This window comes from Hordeum vulgare, chromosome 7H (assembly GCF_904849725.1).
Source record: "Hordeum vulgare subsp. vulgare chromosome 7H, MorexV3_pseudomolecules_assembly, whole genome shotgun sequence".
Taxonomy (NCBI): domain Eukaryota; kingdom Viridiplantae; phylum Streptophyta; class Magnoliopsida; order Poales; family Poaceae; genus Hordeum; species Hordeum vulgare.
The window spans coordinates 599904184-599928115 of record NC_058524.1 but is presented as its reverse complement, the minus strand read 5'-3'; the positions used below and the strand labels follow the sequence as shown (position 1 = coordinate 599928115).

Sequence of the window (23932 nt, the reverse complement as noted above, 5' to 3'; positions counted from 1 at the left end):
TTAAATTTGGTTGAAAAAGAAAACAAATACTTGAAGAAAAAATTGAAAATAATTGAGGATAAGAATATGGAACTGGAGTTGCATGTCGCCGATGTCATCGATGATTGCAAGATGAAGATCGATGCGATGCGGTTGAAGATGGATGCAATGCGCTTGAAGATGGATGAAATGCGCTTGAAGATTAGGAATATTAGAAAATATGCCATTGATAAAGAGGCTTGGTATCATTATGTTGTTGGGTCAATTGTTACCTTAGTTGCGATTTTGATCGCGTTTGTTGTTGCATTTAAATGTTTTACATAGTTGTATGTTGTTTTATGAGAGAACTTTATGTATTTATTTTTTGCAATAATAACATTTGATCACTACTGTTCTTTGGCTTTAATGTGATGATGAACTTGTATTAATTTGGTCATATGTTTTGCAATGGTTTTTTAATATATTTGATTTCATAATAGAGATGAATCGCCAATGATAATATTTAATTTCATAATATGGTTTTTTGAACTCCATAAAAAGTTGAGAGGGCTACGACAAAAACTAGATGCACTTCGTGTACAAAACGGACAATCTCTCTCGAAGTATCAGGGTTTCGAACGAGAACTTGTCTCTTACAAAGGGATTTCATTTTTGTGAACTTATTTGAACTCCATACTTTTTGGTGTGTTCAAAATGCACCATTCAAAGGCACAACACAAAATTTCAACAATTTCTGACTTCATTTGGTATATTTCGTGGATTTACTTATTTGTTTTGAGCTAGTTGACCCTGAAATTGAAAAGCACTACAAATGAACTCTGAAAATGTTGAAAGTTGGCATGCTATCATCATTTCACCCACATAGCATGTGCTAAAAAGTTGAGAGGGCTACGACAAAAACTGGATGCACTTCGTGTACAAAACGGACAATCTCTCTCGAAGTATCAGGGTGTCGAACGAGAACTCATCTCTTACATGGATAATATGAAAATGAAAAGTGTTTGAAATTTAGTACGTTCCATACATGCATTACATAAAAGGTTTAATACATTATTACATTATTGCACCAATATTCCTATCTATTATTTCTGTTTTATTCTGGGTCATAGCCATGGAGAATCTTCATCATTCATTAGGATGCTTGGGTCATTTTTCACTTTGAAGGGCGGAATTTCATGAAACTTATTATAATCTTCTGACATGTCTGTCTTGTCATCTACTCCCACGATGTTTCTTTTCCCTGAAAGAACCATGTGGCGTTTTGGCTCATCGGATGATATCTTCTTTTGCTGATTTCTTTTTCTCGTTAATGTAGACATGTCCTTCACATAGAAAACCTGAGCAACATCATTGGCTAGGACAAATGGTTCGTCCATGTACGCAAGATTGTTAAGATCCACTGTTGTCATGCCGTACTTTTGGTCTACAACTAACCCGCCTCCTGTCAGCTTCACCCATTTGCACCGAAATAAAGGGATCATAAAAGTAGGTCCATAGTCAAGTTCCCATATCTCCTCTATGTACCCGTAATATGTTTCCAAACAGTGCCCATTCTCGTCTGTTGCATCAAAGCATACACCACTATTTTGGTTGGTGCTCTTTTTATCTTGGGCAACCGTGTAAAATGTATTCCCATTTATCTCATACCCTTGCAAAGTACATATAGTCGAAGATGGTGGCCTGGCCAAACAGTACAGCTCATCTCCAACGGTGTCGTCATTCAGGAGATGTGTCTGCAACCAACTGCCGAAAGTCTTCTCGTGTTCCCCTTTAATCCAAGAGTCAGCCTTCCCCGGGTTTTCGGAGCGTAGAATATTCTTGTGTCTCACGATATACGGAGCCACCATGGTGGAATTGTGTAGAACTGTGTAGTGTGCTTGAGAGAAAGAATGCTCGTCCATACATACTTTTGCTTTCCTTCCTAGTGTGCCTTTTCCTGTCAGCCTACCCTCATACCGAGATTCAGGAACACCAATCGGCTTAAGGTCAGGAAGAAAGTCCACACAAAACTCAATGACCTCCTCTGTTCCATAGCCCTTGGAGATGCTTCCTTCTGGCCTAGCACGGTTACGAACATATTTCTTTAAGACTTCCATGGACCTCTCGAAGGGGAACATATTGTGTAGAAACACAGGACCGAGAATTCTAATCTCTTCGACTAGGTGAACTAGGAGGTGTGTCATTATATTGAAGAAGGATGGCGGGAACAACAACTCAAAGCTGACCAGACATTGGACCACATCAATCTGTAACCCTGATAGACTTTCTCGATCGATTACCTTCTGAGAAATTGCATTGAGGAATGCACATACCTTCACAATTGCCAGGCGAACATTTTCCGGTAGAATTCCCCTCAATGCAACCGGAAGCAATTGCGTCATAAGCATGTGGCAGTCATGAGACTTTAGGTTTTGGAATTTTTTGTCTTTCATATTTACGATTCCCTTTATATTCGACGAGAAGCCAGTCAGGACCTTGATACTGAAAAGGACTTCAAAGAAGATTTCCTTCTCTTCCTTAGTAAGAGCGTAGCTGGCACGCCCTTGAAACTGCCCTGGATGCATGCCATCTCTTCCTTTATGACGTTCTTGGTCCTCCCGTGCTTCCGGTGTATCTTTTGACTTCCCATACAAGCCCAAGAAGCCTAGAATATTCACGCAGAGATTCTTTGTCAGGTGCATCACGTCGATTGCCGAGCGGACCTCATGGACTTCCCAGTAGGGTAGCTCCCAAAATATAGATTTCTTCTTCCACATGGGTACGCGCTTATCAGGGCCGTTAGGAACAGGTTGGCTGCCAGGACCCTTTCCAAAGATTACTTTTAAATCTTTGACCATATCAAATACTTCAGCACCAGTACGGATGACAGGCTTCCCCCGGGGTTCTGCCTTGCCATTGAAATGCTTGACTTTTTTCTTTAAGGGATGCTTGGGCGGAAGAAAACAACGATTGTACGGATACACATTCTTCCTACAGTTGTCGAGATATATACTTTCTGTCTGATCCAAATAGTGCGTGCATGCATTGTATCCCTTGTTTGATTGTCCTGAAATGTTACTAAGAGCAGGCCAATCATTGATGGTTACGAAAAGCAACGCTCGAAGGTCAAATTCCTCTTGTTTGTGCTCGTCCCACACACGTACACCTGGTTCGGCCCACAGCTGTAAAAGTTCATCAACTAATGGCCTTAGGTACACATCAATATCGTTGCCGGGTTGCTTTAGACCTTGTATAAGCACTGGCATCATAATAAACTTCCGCTTCATGCACAACCAAGGAGGAAGGTTGTAGATACATAGAGTAATGGGCCAGGTGCTGTGACTGCAACTCTGCTCCCCAAAAGGATTCATGCCATCTGTACTCAGACCTAACCATAAGTTCCTTGCGTCTGCTGCAAATCTCGGGAACTCTCTCTTGATTTTTCTCCACTGCCGACCATCAGCGGTGTGCCTCAACTTATCGTCTTTCATACAATCTTCCATGTGCCATCGCAACAACTTCGCATGATCTTTATTTCTGAACAGACGTTTCAACCGTGGTATTATAGGAGCATACCACATCCCCTGGCAGGAACCGTCTTCCTGGGTGGCTCGCCCTCAATATCACCAGGGTCATCTTTTCTGATCTTATACCGCAATGCAGTCTATACCGGGCATTTATCCATATTCTCGTACTTCTCACCTCGGTAGAGGATGCATTCATTAGGGCATGCATGTATCTTCTGCACGTCTAATCCTAGAGGGCAGACAAGCTTCTTTGCTTCGTACGTGCTGGCGGGCAATTCGTTCTTTCTTGGAAGCATCTTCTTCATCAGTACCAGCAACTTTTCGAATGACGAGTCAGTCACACCGGTCTCTGTCTTCCACTTCAGCAATTCCAGTGTGCTACCCAGCTTCTTCTGGCCATCTTCACAAGTTGGGTACAACAATTTGTTGTGGTCCTGTAACATCTGCTCGAACTACAACCTCTCCTTTTCTGTGTCGCAACCTCGCCGTGCATCAGAAATGACCCGGCCAAGATCATCAGCGGGCTCATCTGGTTCCCGTTCTTCATCCTGATCTTCTTCTTCATTGTCTTCCATTGCGGTATCAGCATACTCAGGGAACATAGATCGGTAGTTGTCATCATCGTTCTCTTCTTCTTCATCGTCGCCTTCCATCATAACCCCTCTTTCTCCGTGCTTGGTCCAAACATTATAGCCCGACATAAAACCGGACCGAAGCAGGTGGCTCTGAATGACTCTTGAGGAAGTGCAATCCTTCTCATTTCGACATTCAACACATGGACAAAACATATAGCCACCACCATGCTTGTTCGCATCGGCTGCATCTCGAAAAGAATGCACGCCTTCTCTGTAAGCGGCTGTGCGTCGATCACCGTACATCCATGGATGGCTCATCTCTGCGTTATACGACAGTATATCAAATACAATCACGATCCTAAAAATTAGTACCGCACGATCTAAACGAGGAAATATAGTTGCTAACCTTTTAGAATAAGTAGAAATAAAGAGGAAGAGGTTTAAGCGTGGCTCGGGCATCTCATATCGTAGTTGTGTTCGGTGAACTGAAGCGGCATCGCTCTAACACACATTTCAACAAACACCTCTAGTGCATAAAAAAAAGTGGAGAGCAAGCACCCACCCACAATCCTCCATCCAATAAAAATGCAACGAAGAGGGGAGAGGGGGGCTGTGCTATATATAGGCAGAGGACTTTAGTCCCGGTTTGAGACACAAACCGGGACTAAAGGTGGCGCACATGCGGGCTGCCCACCGCGTAGCCCTTTACTCCCGGCTTGGGACACGAACCGGGACTAAAGGCTCCTTACGGGCCGGGACTAAAGCCTCGAGGGAGGATATGAGAATTGGGGCGACGTAGCCGGGCCTTTAGTTCCGGCCCAGAGGCAGGCCGGGACTAAAGGGTACAGGCCAAAGGCCCGGTTTCTACTAGTGTATGTGTCCAGCCCTGCCAACGAGCCAGTATAATACACCAGAGTACGAAAGATATAATATACACATGAAATCAAAACCATACAGCTCTTATATGTGTCTCCCGTGACCGTGATGATCAGGGTATGCCAGCCCCTAGAGCTTCCATGCCAGATATATTCCTTTGTCCGATGCTATGCTCCAGATTATTATGGCCACACTTGTAAACCAATCAAATATTTATATGCAAACAGCAGACAACATGCATATAGGAGTATCTTCTTGGAAACTAAAGGAAACTCTCATGGCACAGCTCCCAGGATTTTGTTCATTAGTGAAGAGCAGATTAAGCTCCAATGATGAATGTCACACACGTAACATGCCAGTACAATAATGGTTGCACATGAGTTTTGGAAACTACCACGGCAAGAATGAAACTAATTACCTCGATTGATAATGACATGAACGAGGCACTTGCACACCACACCCGGTCTATAAGTACCACCCCCAAACAACCCAAGAAAACCATCCCAAGCTACCATAGCCTACAAGCTTAATTAGCCATATACCAGCACGATCCATCAGTAGCAATGGCGCCTTCCAAGCTCGCCTTCTTCCTCGCTCTGAACCTGGTCCTCCTTGCCGCCGTGCAGGGCTGCGGTCCCTACTGCCCACCGGTCGTCCCCACCCCGCCGATCGGCGGGGGCAGCTGCTCGATCAACACGCTGAAGCTGGGCGTCTGCGCCAACGTGCTGAACCTGCTGAAGCTTAAGATTGGCGTGCCGGCGAACGAGCAGTGCTGCCCACTCCTGGGCGGGCTCGCCGACCTCGACGCCGCCGTGTGCCTCTGCACCGCCATCAGGGCCAACATCCTCGGCATCAAGCTCAATGTCCCCATCGACCTCACCCTCCTACTCAACCAGTGCGGCAAGAAGTGCCCCGCCAACTTCACCTGCCCCATGTGATCCATCTATCCATCGATTTACTCGTAGCTATTGCATGTCATACGCGCGCACTGTTACAGTTCATATGTCAGGCGTTTGCATGGGCTCCCTCGCTCATGCATGCATGCTTTATAAGCTTGTGATTGATCAATGTCATTGTATCACGTTATGGTATCTAAATGCATGATTTGCATATTGTAAAAGGATATACATACTTGTACACGTACCTGGAATAGAAAGGTTGTTCAAGTTGGGTTAAGTCGACTAGTGATATGCCAGCTCTTGAGTTGTATATTCATATGTACATGCATGATTGCATCAATCATGATCAGATCCACATCTTTCCCCATGCATTAGATGATCCTTGATAAAACTAAAAATCTTGCTGAAGATTTTCTTCTTCTTCAATGTCACCTTTTACATCTTGACGTTCTAGCTGATCCATAAAAAATTAAAGGATGCATGCATCGTACTACTGATTATCCCGCAAGGCAAGACGTACACTCGTAGATGTCATAAGTGCATGCACGCATAGTTTTTTTTTATATATACAATGGCAGATGCGCTCACGTACATGTACATACACTCACCTATATGAACATACACACGCATCCTATATCTACTAGGGCCTCCGAGATATTGAGTTAGCACAACATTTGAGATTGACGAAGTCATCAGAGACGTTTAATGATAGATGGAAACATTTTCTTTAACTGATGAACATCGCCATGTGACATTTGTGGTAAGCAGTTCAAACTTATTAAGGAGAGAGTTGAATAAATATAGAAAATTTTGAGCATTGGTGTCAAGTCTAACTGGTGGTCTGATTCCACCACAAGTAAGCTAACTATTTTACCTATGCTCAATTCGCTACTTAAGTTAGCATAATGTATTCTATAGTGAATATGTACAAATCATCCATTGTTGTATCTTGTTGTGGCATCTAACTGACTCACATGTTCATAGAAGGACACACATAATAATAAAAAGAGTGAATTCCGGTTTTTACCTTCTATTTTAATATTTTTGACACTAGTTACCCGATTTAACGCGATTTCATCTGTTTTAATCCATTTAGCAAAAATGTTGCCATAATTTACCTTGCTTAAAATTTTGTGAGCGTTTTGACCGATGGGTCTCAATTGTAAAGTCCAACTGGCATGTCACATCAGTGGGGCTTTTCTCATGGTTTTTCTGCACGTCGAACCACATCGTCTGCCTTCTCCTGACCGGTCAGGGCCTCATTTGTTAGGAGGGGAAGGACGAGGTAGGGGACGAGCGGCAGGCAAAACTTCAAGGCATGGCTACTGGCAAAATCGGAGCTAATACGACAATCTTCTCCCCTCCCATGCATGGCTCCATCCTCTCCTGCTCAACCCAGGTGGTTATGTTTTTATGGCTGGATTTTCTCTCAGTCCGAGATGCATATTTGATAGGTTTAGGCTCCTTGTTTCCGGTTCAAAGAAGTATGGTGATGAAATGACCTTACTTCATAAGGATGGCATGATCCCATTGAACAAATTGTAGGAGAAATTGTTACTGATGTAATCATGTATGTTTTTCTACAGCATTGTCATGTATGACCCTAAGTATGCATGATTATGTGGATCAGATTAAAACTGGTGTGTAAATATACTACTTCACTTACTTTGATGTACGTATATATCTAAATACCTAGTCAAGTAGCGAATATGTTGACCTCGTAGTGAGTTGGTATATATTGTTGGAAATATACCCTAGAGACAATAATAAATTAGTTTATTATATTTCCTTGTTCATAATAATCTTTTATTATCCATGATAGAATTGTATTGATTGGAGACTCAAATACATGTGAGGATACATAGACAACACACTGTTCCTAGTGAGCCTCTAGTTGACTAGTTCGTTGATCAAAGATGGTCAAGGTTTCCTGACCATAGGCAAGTGTTGTCACTTGATAACGGGATCACATCATTAGGAGAATCATGTGATGGACAAGACCCAAATTATATACGTAGCATATTGATCGTGTCATTTTATTGCTATTGTTTTCTGTGTGTCAAGTACTTGTTTCTATGACCATGAGATCATATAACTCACTAGCACCGAAGGAATACCTTGTGCGCATCAAACGTCACAACGTAACTGGGTGACTATAAGGTGTTCTACAGGTATCTCCGAAGGTGTCTGTTGAGTTAGTATGGATCAAGACTGGGATTTGTCACTCCGTGTGACGGAGAGGTATCTCGAGGCCCACTTGGTAATACAACATCACACACAAGCCTTGCAAGTAATGTGACTAAGTGTAAGTCACGGGATCTTGTATTACGGAACGAGTAAAGAGACTTGCCGGTAACGAGAATGAAATAGGTATGCGGCTACCGACGATCGAATCTCGGGCAAGTAACATACCGAAGGACAAAGAGAATGACATACGGGATTATATGAATCCTTGACACTGAGGTTCAACCGATAAGATCTTCGGAGAATATGTAGGATCCAATATGGGCATCCAGGTACCGCTATTGGATATTGACCGAGGAGTACCTCGGGACATGTCTACATAGTTCTTTAATCGGACTATTGACTTTAGGTTTATGGAACGAAATATCAAGGGGTTTCTAGAAAACATAGAAGATTTTCTGGACTCACTTAAAACAGGACAGTAGGTCGTTTAACCGAAAGGTTAGGATGTTTTTAGTAAAATACAAAATATTTTTAAGATTCACTTAAAATCAGGACCGTGAAAGAAACAATTGGGTTTATTTGTTTCCAAAAGGTACGACGGACGGGTAGAGACATTTATCCTTTTATTAATAAGTATAGACATAGACTAGTGATCTAGAATAAATGTATTATACTCCCTCCATTTCTAAATATAAGTGTTTCTAGATATTTTACTACGAACTATATACGGATGTATATAGACATAATTTGAATTGTAGATTCATTTATTTTTATTGGTATGTAGTTCATAGTAGAATATTTGAAAAAAAACTTATATTCAGGAACCGAGGAAGTACTAATTTACAAGTAGTATCTTTATGTGATTAGTGAAACACCAACAATATGTGAAATTCAGACAGCTTGAGATAGCAAGTTCTGGATGAATCCACATTAGTATATCCTAGTACATCCATCACACGTACAGCTAGCTAGGCAACCCTGCCGTAATGACGTGCATATATAGATATGCCTTTTTCTAACACGCAACCCTGCCAACATGGAAAATTAAATATACATGTGAACACTTGACTGGTCATACTACACTACAAGAAAATAGAATAACCAGACCCGCAATGTATATCAGAATACTAGCACCGCGTAGACTTCATAGACTAATTGCATGACAGGACGATCAACTTGCATGTCCCATGGAAATGACTAGCCTACGATCATAGCAGTGGGGTGTCAGTTAATATAATTTAACTTAAATATCATCTTAGTTTTAACAAATAGTCCAAAAATGGCACAAAGTTGTTAGAGAATTGTAAATTTGTAACCAATATAGTATAACTAGTTTGCATTTTTTAGTATAACTAGTTTGCATGTCCCATGGAAATGACTAGCCTACGATCATAGTAGTGGGGTGTCAGTTAATATAATTTAACTTAAATATCATCTTAGTTTTAACAAATAGTCCAAAAATGGCACAAAGTTGTTAGAGAATTGTAAATTTGTAACCAATATAGTGGACCTATGGCGGGGCTCCACCCTGTTCAAGGGTTGTATGTTCAATCGGAACTGGTTGTTATGAGAGTCTCACTGCTGCATCTTTCAAATGTCTAGATAAATGTTTTTCCTTCATGCCCGGCGCAAAAAAAATGATGCGCCTAAACTTTTAGCAAAAAACTAAAAGCTACGCAATTATGATTTTGATACTCCCTTCAGATAGTATGAGGAAATGGCATGTGCATGAACTAGAGGTCGTCTCTCATCAGGTTGCTATTAAACTTTCCCTAAAAATCTGGGACAAGAGATTGGAGAGATGCATAGAAATCCATGCTCTGAAAATCAAGGGAGATGGATTAATGAGATTAGATATTCAGCTTCACAACTAAAATTAGGGGGATTAGGATTGCGCTTGCAAGCCTATCACGTGTTGCGACGCGCGCACACGTAAAAGTCTTCTCATGTAATCCATAAAGCTAATCGATAGGAACGATAGACATGCTGGCAGCTACATCGGATTTGAATGGTTTGGGCAAGGAAAATGATTAGAAGGTCGCATCTCCTTGGCGGCTGCCCTAGCATGACAACGTGCACTCCATGGCACCGGAAATCGGCCTGGGGTGAGCAACCTCGATGATGAAGGTGTATCCCTCCTCGCAGTGCCACATGAGGTTGTGCAACTCACATACGAATGGGTCAGCTACATGGCTAGCACTAACAGACGGTTGCGATCCCTTTTGCACCTCCAGGGAGGACCCAACTATCCACGATGCTAGACCGGTGGGCTAGCTCAGCGTCGAGGCGGCGGAGCCATGGATGAGAGGGCAGATGATGGGGAGAGGAGTGGGCGGGCTTCGCCATGGCATGGAGGGGAGGTGTCTGGGGGAGATGGCGGTGGATACTCTCTGGCGGGGAGATGAGATGCGGTGACAATTGGTGTCTGGTTGGTTGTGCGGGAAGAGTAGAAGGCAGCTGTGCGGTGCGTGAGTGAGAGGAGTGGCTGCTTTTTTTCCTGTCAGAAAAAGTAAAAAGGAGGAGCTTCTATACGTTGACATCAATGTCACATAGCATAACAAGTCATTTCTAGAAAATATATATATACACAATTTAAAACTCATCAAAATAAGGATGCGGCTCACATTGTGCCATGCAATGAAGTTGAAGACAACATTCCTCACATTGTACAAAACTATGTTAAACACATCAAGTAGATCTTTATTTGTAAAAGATAATTAATTGGATTACTGAAGTGGATTTTAATTACTTCTCATCGTTACATGCTATAATTTCTATGCATGTAAATTTTTACATGTATTGTGACTATGTTTGCAACTGATAAAAATATATTCATAGCCCGTGGCAATGCATGGATATTATACTAGTAATGCTTGTATGGCGCACCTTATAATTGTTGCTGCCAAAATTATGAATGCTTCTTGATGTCTAAAAAAATTTAACCACCAATAATTTATAGGGAACTGCTTCTCTGAAACATCTACTATAACAGCATAGATTGTAGAAGCTAACCTTGATGTATAAAATTTGCGTTGGACCGTTGGTGCCATCAAATTACCACGAAAATATATTGTGGAGCTTAGGCTTCTAGGCATCCCCCTATCTAGCCATCCAATTCCACATCGCGATTCGTGCAAGTACTTTTTTTTTTGTTTTTCCCATATAGCACAACAAATGAACTTCGAACTTGCAGCACAACAATATGAAAATATAATATGGATATGAAAATATAACGTCGGATAGGAAAAAATCTGAAAATATAATATGGATGAACATATGAAAGAATTAAAGAAACACACCTTGCTTTATCACTAGGTATAGATATACTCTTTGGTGAATAGTAACCTAAAATTGAATTACGAGAATTCTGAATTTATTTGTCAGCGTGAAAAATTAAATTAACTGTATCATTTGTCTTTTGACTTGTTTTTTTGCACATGTCAACACGCTTAAGCTTTCCCATTAAAAAAATGCAGGTGGCATTTGGGTGTGACAATAAACACATATATATTTTTAAATTTTATTTGAAGTTGATAAAATACAATTTAACACGCAACAACATATATATACTAGCCGAAAGTAATATCTGTATAATGTGTAACTATTTTGTTTTACTCAATATTTTTTTCAACTAAATCTTCTAGGCTCTATCTTGTACCACGACGTTCAAGCAGTATTGAAATTAGGACCGCCTATACGTCAGATATATGAAAAAAGAATCTGTGTCAGCCAATTTTCTAAGCCGTTGGATGGCAGGATCGTCCCTTCGTTCGGCCTCGCACAAAACACATTATGACTGACGCAAAAAAAATACGTGTCCATCCGTGCCAATGAGCCAGTATAATAAACCTGTGGCCGACACATGGCATGGTGGTTGGTGATGCAGTGGGCCAGCAGGGTCTGGCAGCGGAGATCGTGGCGCGTTCCGGTGGCGACAGGGCCGACTGGTGGCACCGGCGGGTTCCCACAGGCAGGTTGGTGGCGACGCTGGGATGGCTTGGTCATAATCGAGTCTTGCGAGCAGCGAGCGGTCGGTCACTTCTATGCAGCGTGGCAAGCGGTGGTGCTGGCCTGGGTTGCGTGGAGAGGCGGGTCTGATCGCGGCAAGACCGTCCCTTGGAGTGGGTGACGGCCATTGTAGGCGGTCCTGGACCTGGCTGGAGGTGCTGGTCGGGTGCGGTTCCTTGTGCAGGCTGGGAGTGGATGGTGTGGCTGCGGTTTCCCTGTCTGGTGGTTGGTCCTTGGTCCTTAGCTTTGCAGCTATATCGGCAAGTGTTGCGGTGGCGGCGGTATGAAGCTTCTTGGATAGTGCTACCAAGTCCATGGAGGTGAGGTGGTGGGCTACGCGCGGATGAAAATCTTGCACGGCTTAGGTCGAGCCGGTGTTGGTGACACCCGTGGATGTCATTTCCTTCCTTGGAGGCATCGTCGAGCGTGTTTGCCACCTCCTTCGTCCTCCAGGAGCTGTTAGGAGCATTGTGTTTGAAGACAAGGCTGACTCCTCGTTGCTCTACTTCGGTGTCCGCCGCGGTCCTTGTTTTGATCCTAAGTGGCACTATATATGTCTGTCACCGGTTGTTCAAGACGGTGACTTTTCGGTGTGGATCGAGTCCTGTCATTGATCTGCATCTTTCTCTCACGCACTAAGGGTGGCTGGTGCGTCGACAAGAGACACTCTGCGGAAGTTATTTGGTCTTCGGTGTTGTTCGGCGTCAGTCAAGACGCGGTGCTTTGTGTCGGTTCAGGATAAGCTCTTTTGCATTGTAGCTCGGTGGACGGTGCGGTTTATCTTTAGGTTTGTCCTTGTGATGTTCGTGCTATGCATCAAGTGATAGCTTTTTTCATTGAAATTATGTCTTTACCAGAGTACAAAAGGTATCATGGACACATGGAATCAAAATCGTACGACTCCTATTTGTGTCTCCGTGAACGTGATGATCAGGGTAAGCCAGCTCCTAGAGCTGCCATGCCAGATATATCTATTCCTTTGTCCGATCCTGTGCTCCAGATTATTATGGCCACACTTGTAAGCCATCAAATATTTATGTACACACAGCAGACAACATGCATATAGGAGTACTCTTCTTGGAAACAAAAGGAAACTCTCATGGCACAGCTCTCAAGTTTTTGTTCATTAGCGAACAGATTAAGCTCCAATGATGGATGTCACACCCGTAACATACGAGTACAATAATGGTTGCACATGAGTTTTGGAAATTACCACGGCAAGATTGAAACTAATTACCTCGATTGATGATGACATGAAGGCACTTGCACACCACACCCGGTCTATAAGTACCACCCCCAAACAACCCAAGAAAACCATCCCAAGCTAGCATACCCTACAAGCTTAATTAGCCACATACCAGCACAAACGATCAGTAGCAATGGCGCCCTCCAAGCTCGCCCTCTTCCTCGCCCTGAACATTGTCCTCCTTGCCGCCGTGCAGGGCTGCGGTCCCTACTGCCCACCGGTCGTCCCCACCCCGCCGATCCTTCCACCGTCCGTGCCGTCGACCGGCGGGGGCAGCTGCTCGATCAACACGTTGAAACTGGGCGTGTGCGCCAACGTGCTGAACCTGCTGAAGCTCACTCCTGGGCGGGCTCACCGACCTCGACGCTGCCGTGTGCCTCTGCACCGCCATCAGGGCCAACATCCTCGGCATCAAGCTCAACGTCCCCATCGACCTGACCCTCCTCCTCAACCAGTGCGGCAAGAAGTGCCCAACCAACTTCACCTGCCCCATCTGATGCATCCATCCATTGCATGGGCTCCCTCGCTCGTGCATGCATGCTTGATAAGCTCGTGATTGATCATCAGGGTCATTGTATCCCGTTATGGTATCTAAATGCACGATTTGCATATTTGTAAAAGGATATACATACTTGTACACGCACCTTGGAATATAAAATTTGTTCAAGTTGGGGTTTTCTCTCTTCCCTCTCGGCTGGAACCCTAGCCCTCCTCGTCAAGAGAAAAGATCATCCTAGTGTATGTAGCTTAGTAAATATACCCTAGCCCTCCTCGGCACAAAAAATCTTATGTAACTTAGGAACAAGGCAGGATCTAAGAATCATTTTTGTTTATTTAGTTTGATAAGGCAGTGTCAACAACAACAAAATATACAGATGGTATTGACATCCTAGTGTAAATCTCTCTATATACAATGGGTGCTCGGAAGCAAAAAAGATTAATTATAACTACCCTGGTTAAAAATGTATACCTGCTATCCTGGGGGTGTTAACCAAAGGTGCTAAGCATGAAAGCAACAGAACTTGGCATATTTATATATGTCATACTTTTGAAACATAATGTATAGCTTGTATATAGGAACCATGTTCATGTGAAATATTTGGGCGCCGTTCTTATCAGGATGTCTTAGTCGGAGATCGGAAAAACGATTGAGCAACAAGGACACATATCCTTTCTTGGGTTAAAAGATCCTAAGAAAAATACTTACATGAGCTTCTTTCTTTTGCTGCTAAAAAGAAGACTTACTTGAGCTTCTTGAACAAACCAAATTCTGTTACGGTCCGAGGAAGAAAATCTTCAGATCAAGCCCAAACCTGCCATGCTTGTCTGAAATTTCGAAACAAGAAGAAATTAGAAACTAGGAGAAGTATTAAAACAAGAGAATTAAGAGGAAAAAGAGGTTATTCATACGAGGCCTGGATGAGTACGGTGCACTTGGCCTTGCCATAAGAGGTCTTCACGGTGTCATCCGTAAATGAAGCCCATCTAGCCCACACAGGAAAGAAATACTCAAGTGCGCGATGACGCCGGGCTGAATAATTAGGCCTTTGGTGATACAACCTACATGTGTGGCTTGGTACATAGTCAAAGGGCTACCTGTCGATTGTCATGAGACAACCAAGCATATGTGGCATGACTATGTCTTGCTCTGTTATTCCAATTTGGCATGTAGGTCGCTCTATAGCAAGCTGGTGCATAGCCCCCTCCCGAGATTGTCCCGCGTTTGGACCATCCTAGTCTAGTTTTTTTTCTTTTCAGTTGGCGGAAGTTCTAGAACCTTCGTTGAGTCAGTTTTTATTTTCTTCTTCTTTGTTGCTTCTTTTTATTTTTCTACATCTTTCTCATTTTCGTTTTTCTCCTTTTCCACTTTCTTTTCTATTTTTGATTTTCTTTTATTATGTCATTTTCATTTTAATTTTTCATTTCTCATTTTTTTTCTTGTTTGCCTTTTATTATATTTTTCATTATTTCCAATTTCAATTTTCCTGTCTTTTTCAAAAAAAACAAATATTGAAAAAATATCAAAATTGTGAACACATTTGGAAATCATAAACATTTTTTCAATTTATGGACATGTTTTGAAACGTGTACATTTTTTATATTCGTATTTTTTGCATATTCTCGGACATTATTTGAAATCATGAACATTTTTTTAAAGTTAAACCAATTGTTTTGAATTGATAAATATTTTTATATTTTGGAAAAACTTTTTGAAGATCATAATTTTTTTAATAAATTTGTTTTTGAAAACCATGAACATACTTTCATTCAACAAACCTCTTTTCAATTGATGAACTTCGAAATTCAGGGACAATTTAAACTGAAATACATTTTTTATGGACATTTTTTACAGAATCGTGAATATTGTTTTAATTCATGAACTTCTTCCATCTTTAATAATTGTTTTTGAACCCACACACTTTATTTCTTTCCCGGACTTTTTTTCAAAATCATGAAAGATCTTTGAATATGCAAAGATTTGTTTGAAAATCATGAATTCTTTTAAATTTGAAAATTTTATGACTTCCCAAATGTTTTTCAAAAACATGCACATTTCACGAATTCACGAATATTTATGATTTCTCAAAATATTTTTATTTCTCTATTTCCTGAAAATGGAAACATTTTGTAATCCTGAATTATTTTAAAATAGAAAATACAAATACAGAAAAGAAAAAAGGAAATATATAAAAAAAAAACATTGGTGTCCCGCCTCCCACATGGGTCGGCCCAAGACTAATGGGATTTTATCAAGTGGACCAAAGCCCTCTTTTCTACTAGTGTATGATAGAGTTGAATGGCCTTATTTGAAAGGGGTTCTTGTTAAATTTGGCTTTATTTGAAACTAGTTAGAATCGGTGATGAGGTGTGTGACCTCTATACAATATGCAGTCAAAGTAAATGGGAACTTAACTGGCCCTTTCATACCTACTAGAGGCATATGTCAGGGTGATCCCATCAGCCCATACTTATTTTTATTATGTCCTGAAGGTTTATCTTGTCTTCTACAGTTAAAAGAAGCAATAAGGGACATTAGAGAAATCAAGAACAGAAAAGCAGGCCATCCTATTTACCACCTCTTATTTGATGATGATAGCATATTTTTTGTGACGGGAGACAATAGAAGCACAAACATACTTAAAATTGCTCTTGAGACCTACTACAAAGGCTCTGGTCAGAAAATCAACTTGCACAAGTCATATATCTTCTTTGGACATCAATGTGACAATCGGGTGAAGGAACGAGTAAAGAACATGGTAGGAGTCCGAGATGAGTCTCTACAAGCCACTTACCTTGGCATGCCTTCTTGGGTGGGATGCTCTACAACAAGCAATTTTAATTTCCTCACTCGGAGGCTATGGAGGATATTAAATGGGTGGAATGATAAGACTGTTATCCAGAGAAGGTAGAGAAGTACTTCTAAAGTCGGTGGCTCAAGCCATCCGGACATATGTAATGTGCTGCTTCCAAATTCCAATATCAATATGTGAGAACATGAATAGACCTATCTCCAGTATGGTGGGGAATGGAAGATGGGAGGAAAAAATTCATTGGAGGTCCTCTAATTGGCTATCCTCGCCCAAGTATCTTGGAGGAATGGGATTCAGGGACTTGATGATTTTTAATAAAGCCATGCTTGCAAAGCAGTGCTGTAGGCTCTTAGTGAACCCCAATTCATTATGCTTCAAGGTATTAGAAGGAAGGTATTGTTGGGGAACGTAGCATAAATTCAAAATTTTCCTACGCATATTCAGATCTTCCTATGGAGAGACCAGCAACGAGAGAGGGCTAAGAGCATCTTCATACCTTTAAAGATCGCTAAGCGGAAGCGTTGCTAGAACGCGGTTGATGGATTCGTACTCGCAGCGATTCCGATCTAGTGCCGAACTACGGCACCTCCGCGTTCAACACACGTGCAGCCCGGTGACGTCTCCCGCACCTTGATCCAGCAAGGAGGAGGGAGAGGTTGGGGAAGAACTCCAGCAGCACGACGGCGTGGTGTCGATGGAGAGACGAGGTCTCCCGGTAGGGCTTCGCCAAGCACCCGCAGAGAGGAGGAGAAAGAAGAGCAGGGTTGCGCCGAGGGAGAGGGAAAAGTCTGGTCTCCAATGGCCAAAAGTGCCCACTATATATAGGGGGAGGGGAGAGGGGGTGTCACCCCTAGGGTTCCCACCCTAGGGGGTGCGGCAGCACCCCCAGATGGGAGGTGCGGCGGCCAGAAGGGGGAGGAGGGGGTGGCGCATCAACTCGTGGGCCTTAGGCCCACCTGGCTTAGGGTTTGCCCTCCCTTTTCTCTCCCTTGCGCAATGGGCTGAGTGGGGAGGCGCACCAGCCCACCTAGGGGCTGGTTCCCACCCCCACTTGACCCACCTTACCTCCCGGGGTCGTCGACCCCTTCGGGGGTCCCCCGGGGCCACCTCCGGTGGTCCCGGTGGTCCCGGTACGTTACGGGTGATGCCCGAAACACTTCCGGTATCCGAAACCATCCGTCCTATATATCAATCTTTATCTCCGGACCATTCCGGAGCTCCTCGTGACGTCCGGGATCTCATCCGGGACTCCGAACAACTTTCGGTAACCTCGTATAATAATTCCCTATAACCCTAGCGTCATCGAACCTTAAGTGTGTAGACCCTACGGGTTCGGGAGACAGGCAGACATGACCGAGACACCTCTCTGGCCAATAACCATCAGCGGGGTCTGGATACCCATGGTGGCTCCCACTTGCTCCATGATGATCTCATCGGATGAACCACGATGTCAAGGATTCAATCAATCCTGTATACGATTCCCTTTGTCTGTCGGTATAGAACTTGCCCGAGATTCGATCGTCGGTATACCTATACCTTGTTCAATCTCGTTACCGGTAAGTCTCTTTACTCCTTCCGTAGCACGTCATCGTGTGACTAACTCCTTAGTCACATTGAGCTCATGATGATGTTCTACCGAGTGGGCCCAGAGATACCTCTTCGTCACACGGAGTGACAAATCCCGATCTCGATTCGTACCAACCCAACAGACACTTTCGGAGGTACCCGTAGTGCACCTTTATAGTCACCCAGTTACGTTGTGACGTTTGATACACCCAAAGCACTCCTACGGTATCCGGGAGTTGCACAATCTCACGGTCGAAGGAAAAGACACTTGACAATAGAAAAGCTTTAGCATACGAACAATACGATCTAGTGCTATGCTTAGGATTGGGTCTTGTCCATCACATCATTCTCCCAATGATGTGATCCCGTTATCAATGACATCTAATGCCCATGATCAGGAAACCATGATCATCTATTGACTAACGAGCTAGCCAACTAGAGGCTTGCTAGGGACACATTGTGATCTATTTATTCACACATGTATTACTGTTTCCTGTTAATACAATTATAGCATGAACAATAGACGATTATCATGAACAAGGAAATATGATAATAACCATTTTATTATTGCCTCTAGGGCATATTTCCAACAGTCTCCTACTTGCACTAGAGTCAATAATCTAGTTACATTGTGATGTATCGAACACCCATAGCATTATGGTGTTGATCATGTTTTGCTCGTGGAAGAGGTTTAGTCAATGGGTCTGCAATATTCAGATCCGTGTGTACTTTACAAATATCTATCACTCCACTCTGGACATGGTCCTGGATGGAGTTGTAGCGGCGTTTGATGTGCTTCGTCTTCTGGTGAAACCTGGGCTCCTTGGCTATGGCAATGGCCCCAGTGTTATCACAGAAGAGTGTCATTGGACCCGACGCGCTTGGAATCACTCCAAGGTCGGTGATGAGCTCCTTCATCCAAATTCCTTCATGAGCTGCTTCTGAAGCAGCTATGTACTCCGCTTCACATGTAGATGCTGCCACGACTTCTTGCTTGCTGCTGCACCAGCTCACTGCCCCACCATTCAACAGATATACATATCCGGTCTGTGACTTAGAATCATCCGGATCTGTATCGAAGCTAGCGTCGACGTAACCCTTTACGACGAGCTCTTCGTCACCTCCATAAACGAGAAACATTTCCTTAGTCCTTTTCAGGTACTTAAGGATATTCTTGACCGCTGTCCAGTGCTCCATACCTGGATCACTTTGGTACCTCCCTACCAAACTTATGGCAAGGTTTATATCAGGTCTGGTACACAGCATGGCATACATTAGAGAGCCCACAGCTGAAGCGTAGGGGACATAACTCATCTTCTCTCTATCTGCTGCCGTGGTCGGCGACTGAGTCTTACTCAATCTCATACCTTGCAAAACTGGCAAGAACCCTTTCTTTGAGTTTTCCATATTGAACTTCTTCAATATCTTGTCAAGGTATGTACTTTGCGAAAGACCTATGAGGCGTCTTGATCTATCTCTATAGATCTTGATGCCTAATATGTATGTAGCTTCTCCAAGGTCCTTCATTGAAAAACTCTTGTTCAAATAGGCCTTTATGCTCTCCAACATCTCTATATTATTCCCCATCAATAATATGTCATCCACATATAGTATGAGGAAAGCTACAGAGCTCCCACTCACTTTCTTGTACAGACAGGCTTCTCCGTAAACCTGTATGAACCCAAACGCTTTAATCACCTCATTAAAGCGAATGTTCCAACTCCGAGATGCTTGCACCAGCCCATAGATGGAGCGCTGGAGCTTGCACACTTTGTTAGCACCCTTAGGGTCGACAAAACCTTCTGGTTGCATCATATACAACTCTTCCTTAAGGTTCCCGTTAAGGAACGCTGTTTTGACGTCCATTTGCCAAATTTCATAATCATAAAAGGAGGCAATTGCTAACATGATTCGGACTAATTTCAGCTTCGCTACGGGAGAGAAAGTTTCTTCGTAGTCAACTCCTTGAATTTGTCGAAAACCCATTGCGACAAGTCGAGCTTTGTAAACGGTTACATTAATTACCGTTTGCATCAGTCTTCTTCTTGAAGATCCATTTATTTTCTATGGCTCGCCGGTCATCGGCCAAGTCCACCAAAGTCCATACTTTGTTCTCATACATGGATCCTATCTCGGATTTCATAGCCTCAAGCCATTTGTTGGAATCCGGGCCCGCCATCGCTTCTTCATCGTTCGAAGGTTCACCGTTGTCTAACAACATGATTTCCATTACGGGGTTGCCGTACCACTCTGGTGCGGAGCGTGCCCTTGTGGACCTTCGCGGTTCAGTAGTAACTTGATCCGAAGCTTCATGATCATCATCATTAACTTCCTCTTCAGTCGGTGTAGGCGCCACAGGAACAACTTCCCGCGCTGCGCTACTATCCTGTTCGAGAGGGGGTGTAATTACCTCATCAAGTTCTACCTTCCTCCCACTTACTTCTTTCGAGAGAAACTCTTTCTCTAGAAAGGATCCGTTCTTGGCAACAAAGGTTTTGCCTTCGGATCTAAGATAGAAGGTATACCCAATAATTTTCTTAGGGTATCCTATGAATACGCATTTCTCCGCTTTGGGTTCGAGCTTTTCTGGTTGAAGTTTCTTCACATAAGCATCGCAGCCCCAAACTTTAAGAAACGACAACTTAGGTTTCTTGCCAAACCATAGTTCATACGGTGTTGTCTCAACGGATTTAGAGGATGCCCTATTTAAGGTGAATGCTACAGTTTCTAATGCGTATCCCCAAAATGATAGCGGTAAGAGACATCATAGATCGTACCATATCTAATAAAGTGCGATTACGACGTTCAGACACTCTGTTGCGTTGCGGTGTGCCAGGCGGCGTCAGTTGTGAAACGATTCCACACTTCCTTAGGTGTGTGCCAAACTCGTGACTAAAATATTCTCCTCCACGATCAGATCGTAGACATTTAATTTTTCTGTCACGTTGATTCTCAACCTCACTCTGAAATTCCTTGAACTTTTCAAACGTCTCGGATTTGTGCTTCATCAAGTAGATATACCCACACCTACTCAAATCATCGGTGAGAGTGAGAACATAACGATAACCACCGCGAGCTTCAACGTTCATTGGACCACACACATCAGTATGTATTATTTCCAATAAGTCGGTTGCTCTCTCCATTATTCCTAATAATGGAGTCTTAGTCATCTTGCCCATGAGGCACGGTTCGCATGTGTCAAATGATTCAAAGTCAAGAGACTCTAATAGTCCATCAGTATGGAGCTTCTTCATGCGCTTAACGCCGATATGACCAAGGCGGCAGTGCCACAAGTATGTGGGACTATCATTATCAACTTTACATCTTTTGGTACTCACACTATGAATATGTGTAACATCACGATCGAGATTCATCAGGAATAAACCATTCACCAGCGGAGCATGACCATAAAACATATCACTCATATAAATAGAACAACCATTATTCTCTGACTTAAATGAGTAGCCGTCTCGCATTAAGCAAGACCCTGATACAATGTTCATGCTTAAAGCTGGTACTAAATAACAATTATTAAGGTTTAAAACTAATCCTGATGGTAGATGTAGAGGCAGCGTGCCGACGGCGATCACATCGACCTTTGAACCATTCCCGACGCGCATCGTCACCTCGTCCCTGGCCAGTCTCCGCTTATTCCGCAGTTCCTGCTTTGAGTTGCAAATGTGAGCAACAGCACCGGTATCAAATACCCAGGAGCTACAACGAGCGCCGGTAAGGTACACATCAATAACATGTATATCACGTATACCTTTAACGTTGCCGGCCTTCTTGTCCGCTAAGTATTTAGGGCAGTTCCGCTTCTAGTGACCCTTTCCCTTGCAATAGAAGCACTCAGTCTCAGGCTTGGGTCCGTTCTTTTTCTTTTTCCCGGCATCTGGCTTACCGGGCGCGGCAACAGCTTTGCCGTCTTTCTTGAAGTTCTTCTTACCCTTGCCGTTCTTGAAACTAGTGGTCTGGTTGACCATCAACACTTGATGATCTTTCTTGATTTCTACTTCTGCAGACTTGAGCATCGAGTACAACTCAGGAATGGTCTTCTCCATCCCTTGCATGTTGTAGTTAAGCACAAAGCCTTTGTAGCTTGGTGGGAGAGACTGGAGGATTCTGTCAATTATAGCATCATCCGGAAGTTCGACTCCAAGTGAAGTCAAACGACCGTGTAACCCAAACATTTTGAGTATGTGCTCACTGACAGAACTGTTCTCCTCCATCTTACAACTAAAGAACTTGTCGGAGACTTCATATCTCTTGACACGGGCATGGGCTTGAAAAACTAGCTTCAGCTCCTGGAACATCTCATATGCCCCGTGTTGCTCAAAACGCCTTTGGGGCCCCGTTTCTAAACTGTATAACATGCCACACCTAACCAGAGAGTAGTCATCACTCCGCGTTTGCCAGATGTTCAGAATGTCCTGGGCTGCTGCGGGAGCGGGAGGGTCACCTAGCGGCGCATCAAGGACATAAGCCTTTTTAGCTGCTTCAAGGATGAGCTTCAAGTTGCGAACCCAGTCCGCATAGTTGCTACCATCATCTTTCAGCTTGTTTTTCTCTAGGAATGCGTTGAAATTGAGGTTGACGTTGGACATCTACAATATTTATAAAGACAAATTTTAGACTAAGTTCATGACAATTAAGTTCATTTAATCAAATTAAGTATGAACTCCCACTTAAATCGACATCCCTCTAGTCATCTAAGTGATACATGATCCATGTTGACTAACCCGTGTCCGATCATCACGTGAGACGGACTAGTCACCATGGTGAGAAACTCCATGCTGATCGTGTTCAACCATACGACTCATGTTCGACCTTTCGGTCTCTTGTATTCGAGGTCATGTCTGTAGATGCTAAGCTCGTCGAGTCAACCTAGGTGTTTCGCGTGTGTAAATCTGGCTTACACCCGTTGTATGCGAACGTTAGAATCTATCACACCCAATCATCACGTGGTGCTTCGAGACAATGAACCTTCGCAATGGTGCACACTTAGGGGAATACGTTCTCGAAATTTTAAGAGGGATCATCTTATTATGCTACCGTTGTTCTAAGCAATAAGATGTAAAACATGATAAACATCACAATGCAATCATATAGTGACATGATATGGCCATTATCATCTTTGCTCTTTCGATCTCCATCTTCAGGCATCGCATGATCATCATCGTCACCGGCGTGACACCATGATCTCCATCATCGTGTCTCCGTGAAGTCGTCACGCCAACTACTACTATCACTACTACTATAGCTAACCGTTAGCAATGAAGTAAAAGTAGTAAGCACATGGCGTTGCATCTCACACAATAAATTAAGACAACTCCTATGGCTCCTGCCGGTTGTCATACTCATCGACATGCAAGTCGTGAAACCTATTACAATAACATGATCATCTCATACATCATACATGCAACATCACAACTTTGGCCATATCACATCACATGTCAAACCCTGCAAAAACAAGTTTGACGTCCTCTAATTGTTGTTGCAAGTTTTACGTGGCTGATTTGGGTTTCTAGCAAGAACGCCTTCTTACCTACGTGACAGCCACAATGATGATATGCCAAAGCTATTTACCCTTCATAAGGACCCTTTTCATCAAATCCAATCCGACTAGAGTAGGAGAGACACACACCCGCTAGCCACCTTTATGCACGGTGTGCATGTCTGTTGGTGGAACCAGTCTCACGTAAGCGTACGTGTAAAGTCGGTCCGGGCCGCTTCATCCCACAATACCGCCGGAAAAGAATAAGACTAGTAGTGGCAAGCA

General features: G+C 43.2%; 1 protein-coding gene and 1 pseudogene across 1 annotated transcript; both read left to right on the top strand.

Annotated features, from left to right (window-relative positions):
* Positions 1 to 5422: 5422 nt before the first annotated feature.
* Positions 5423 to 6112, top strand: LOC123411995 (cortical cell-delineating protein-like). Its single transcript, XM_045104953.1, has one exon. It carries the CDS (start codon positions 5500 to 5502, stop codon positions 5872 to 5874), a length of 375 nt encoding a protein of 124 aa, XP_044960888.1. The 5' UTR covers positions 5423 to 5499; the 3' UTR covers positions 5875 to 6112.
* Positions 6113 to 13394: 7282 nt separating this feature from the next.
* LOC123411997 lies at positions 13395 to 13955 on the top strand (annotated as a pseudogene).
* Positions 13956 to 23932: the final 9977 nt, after the last annotated feature.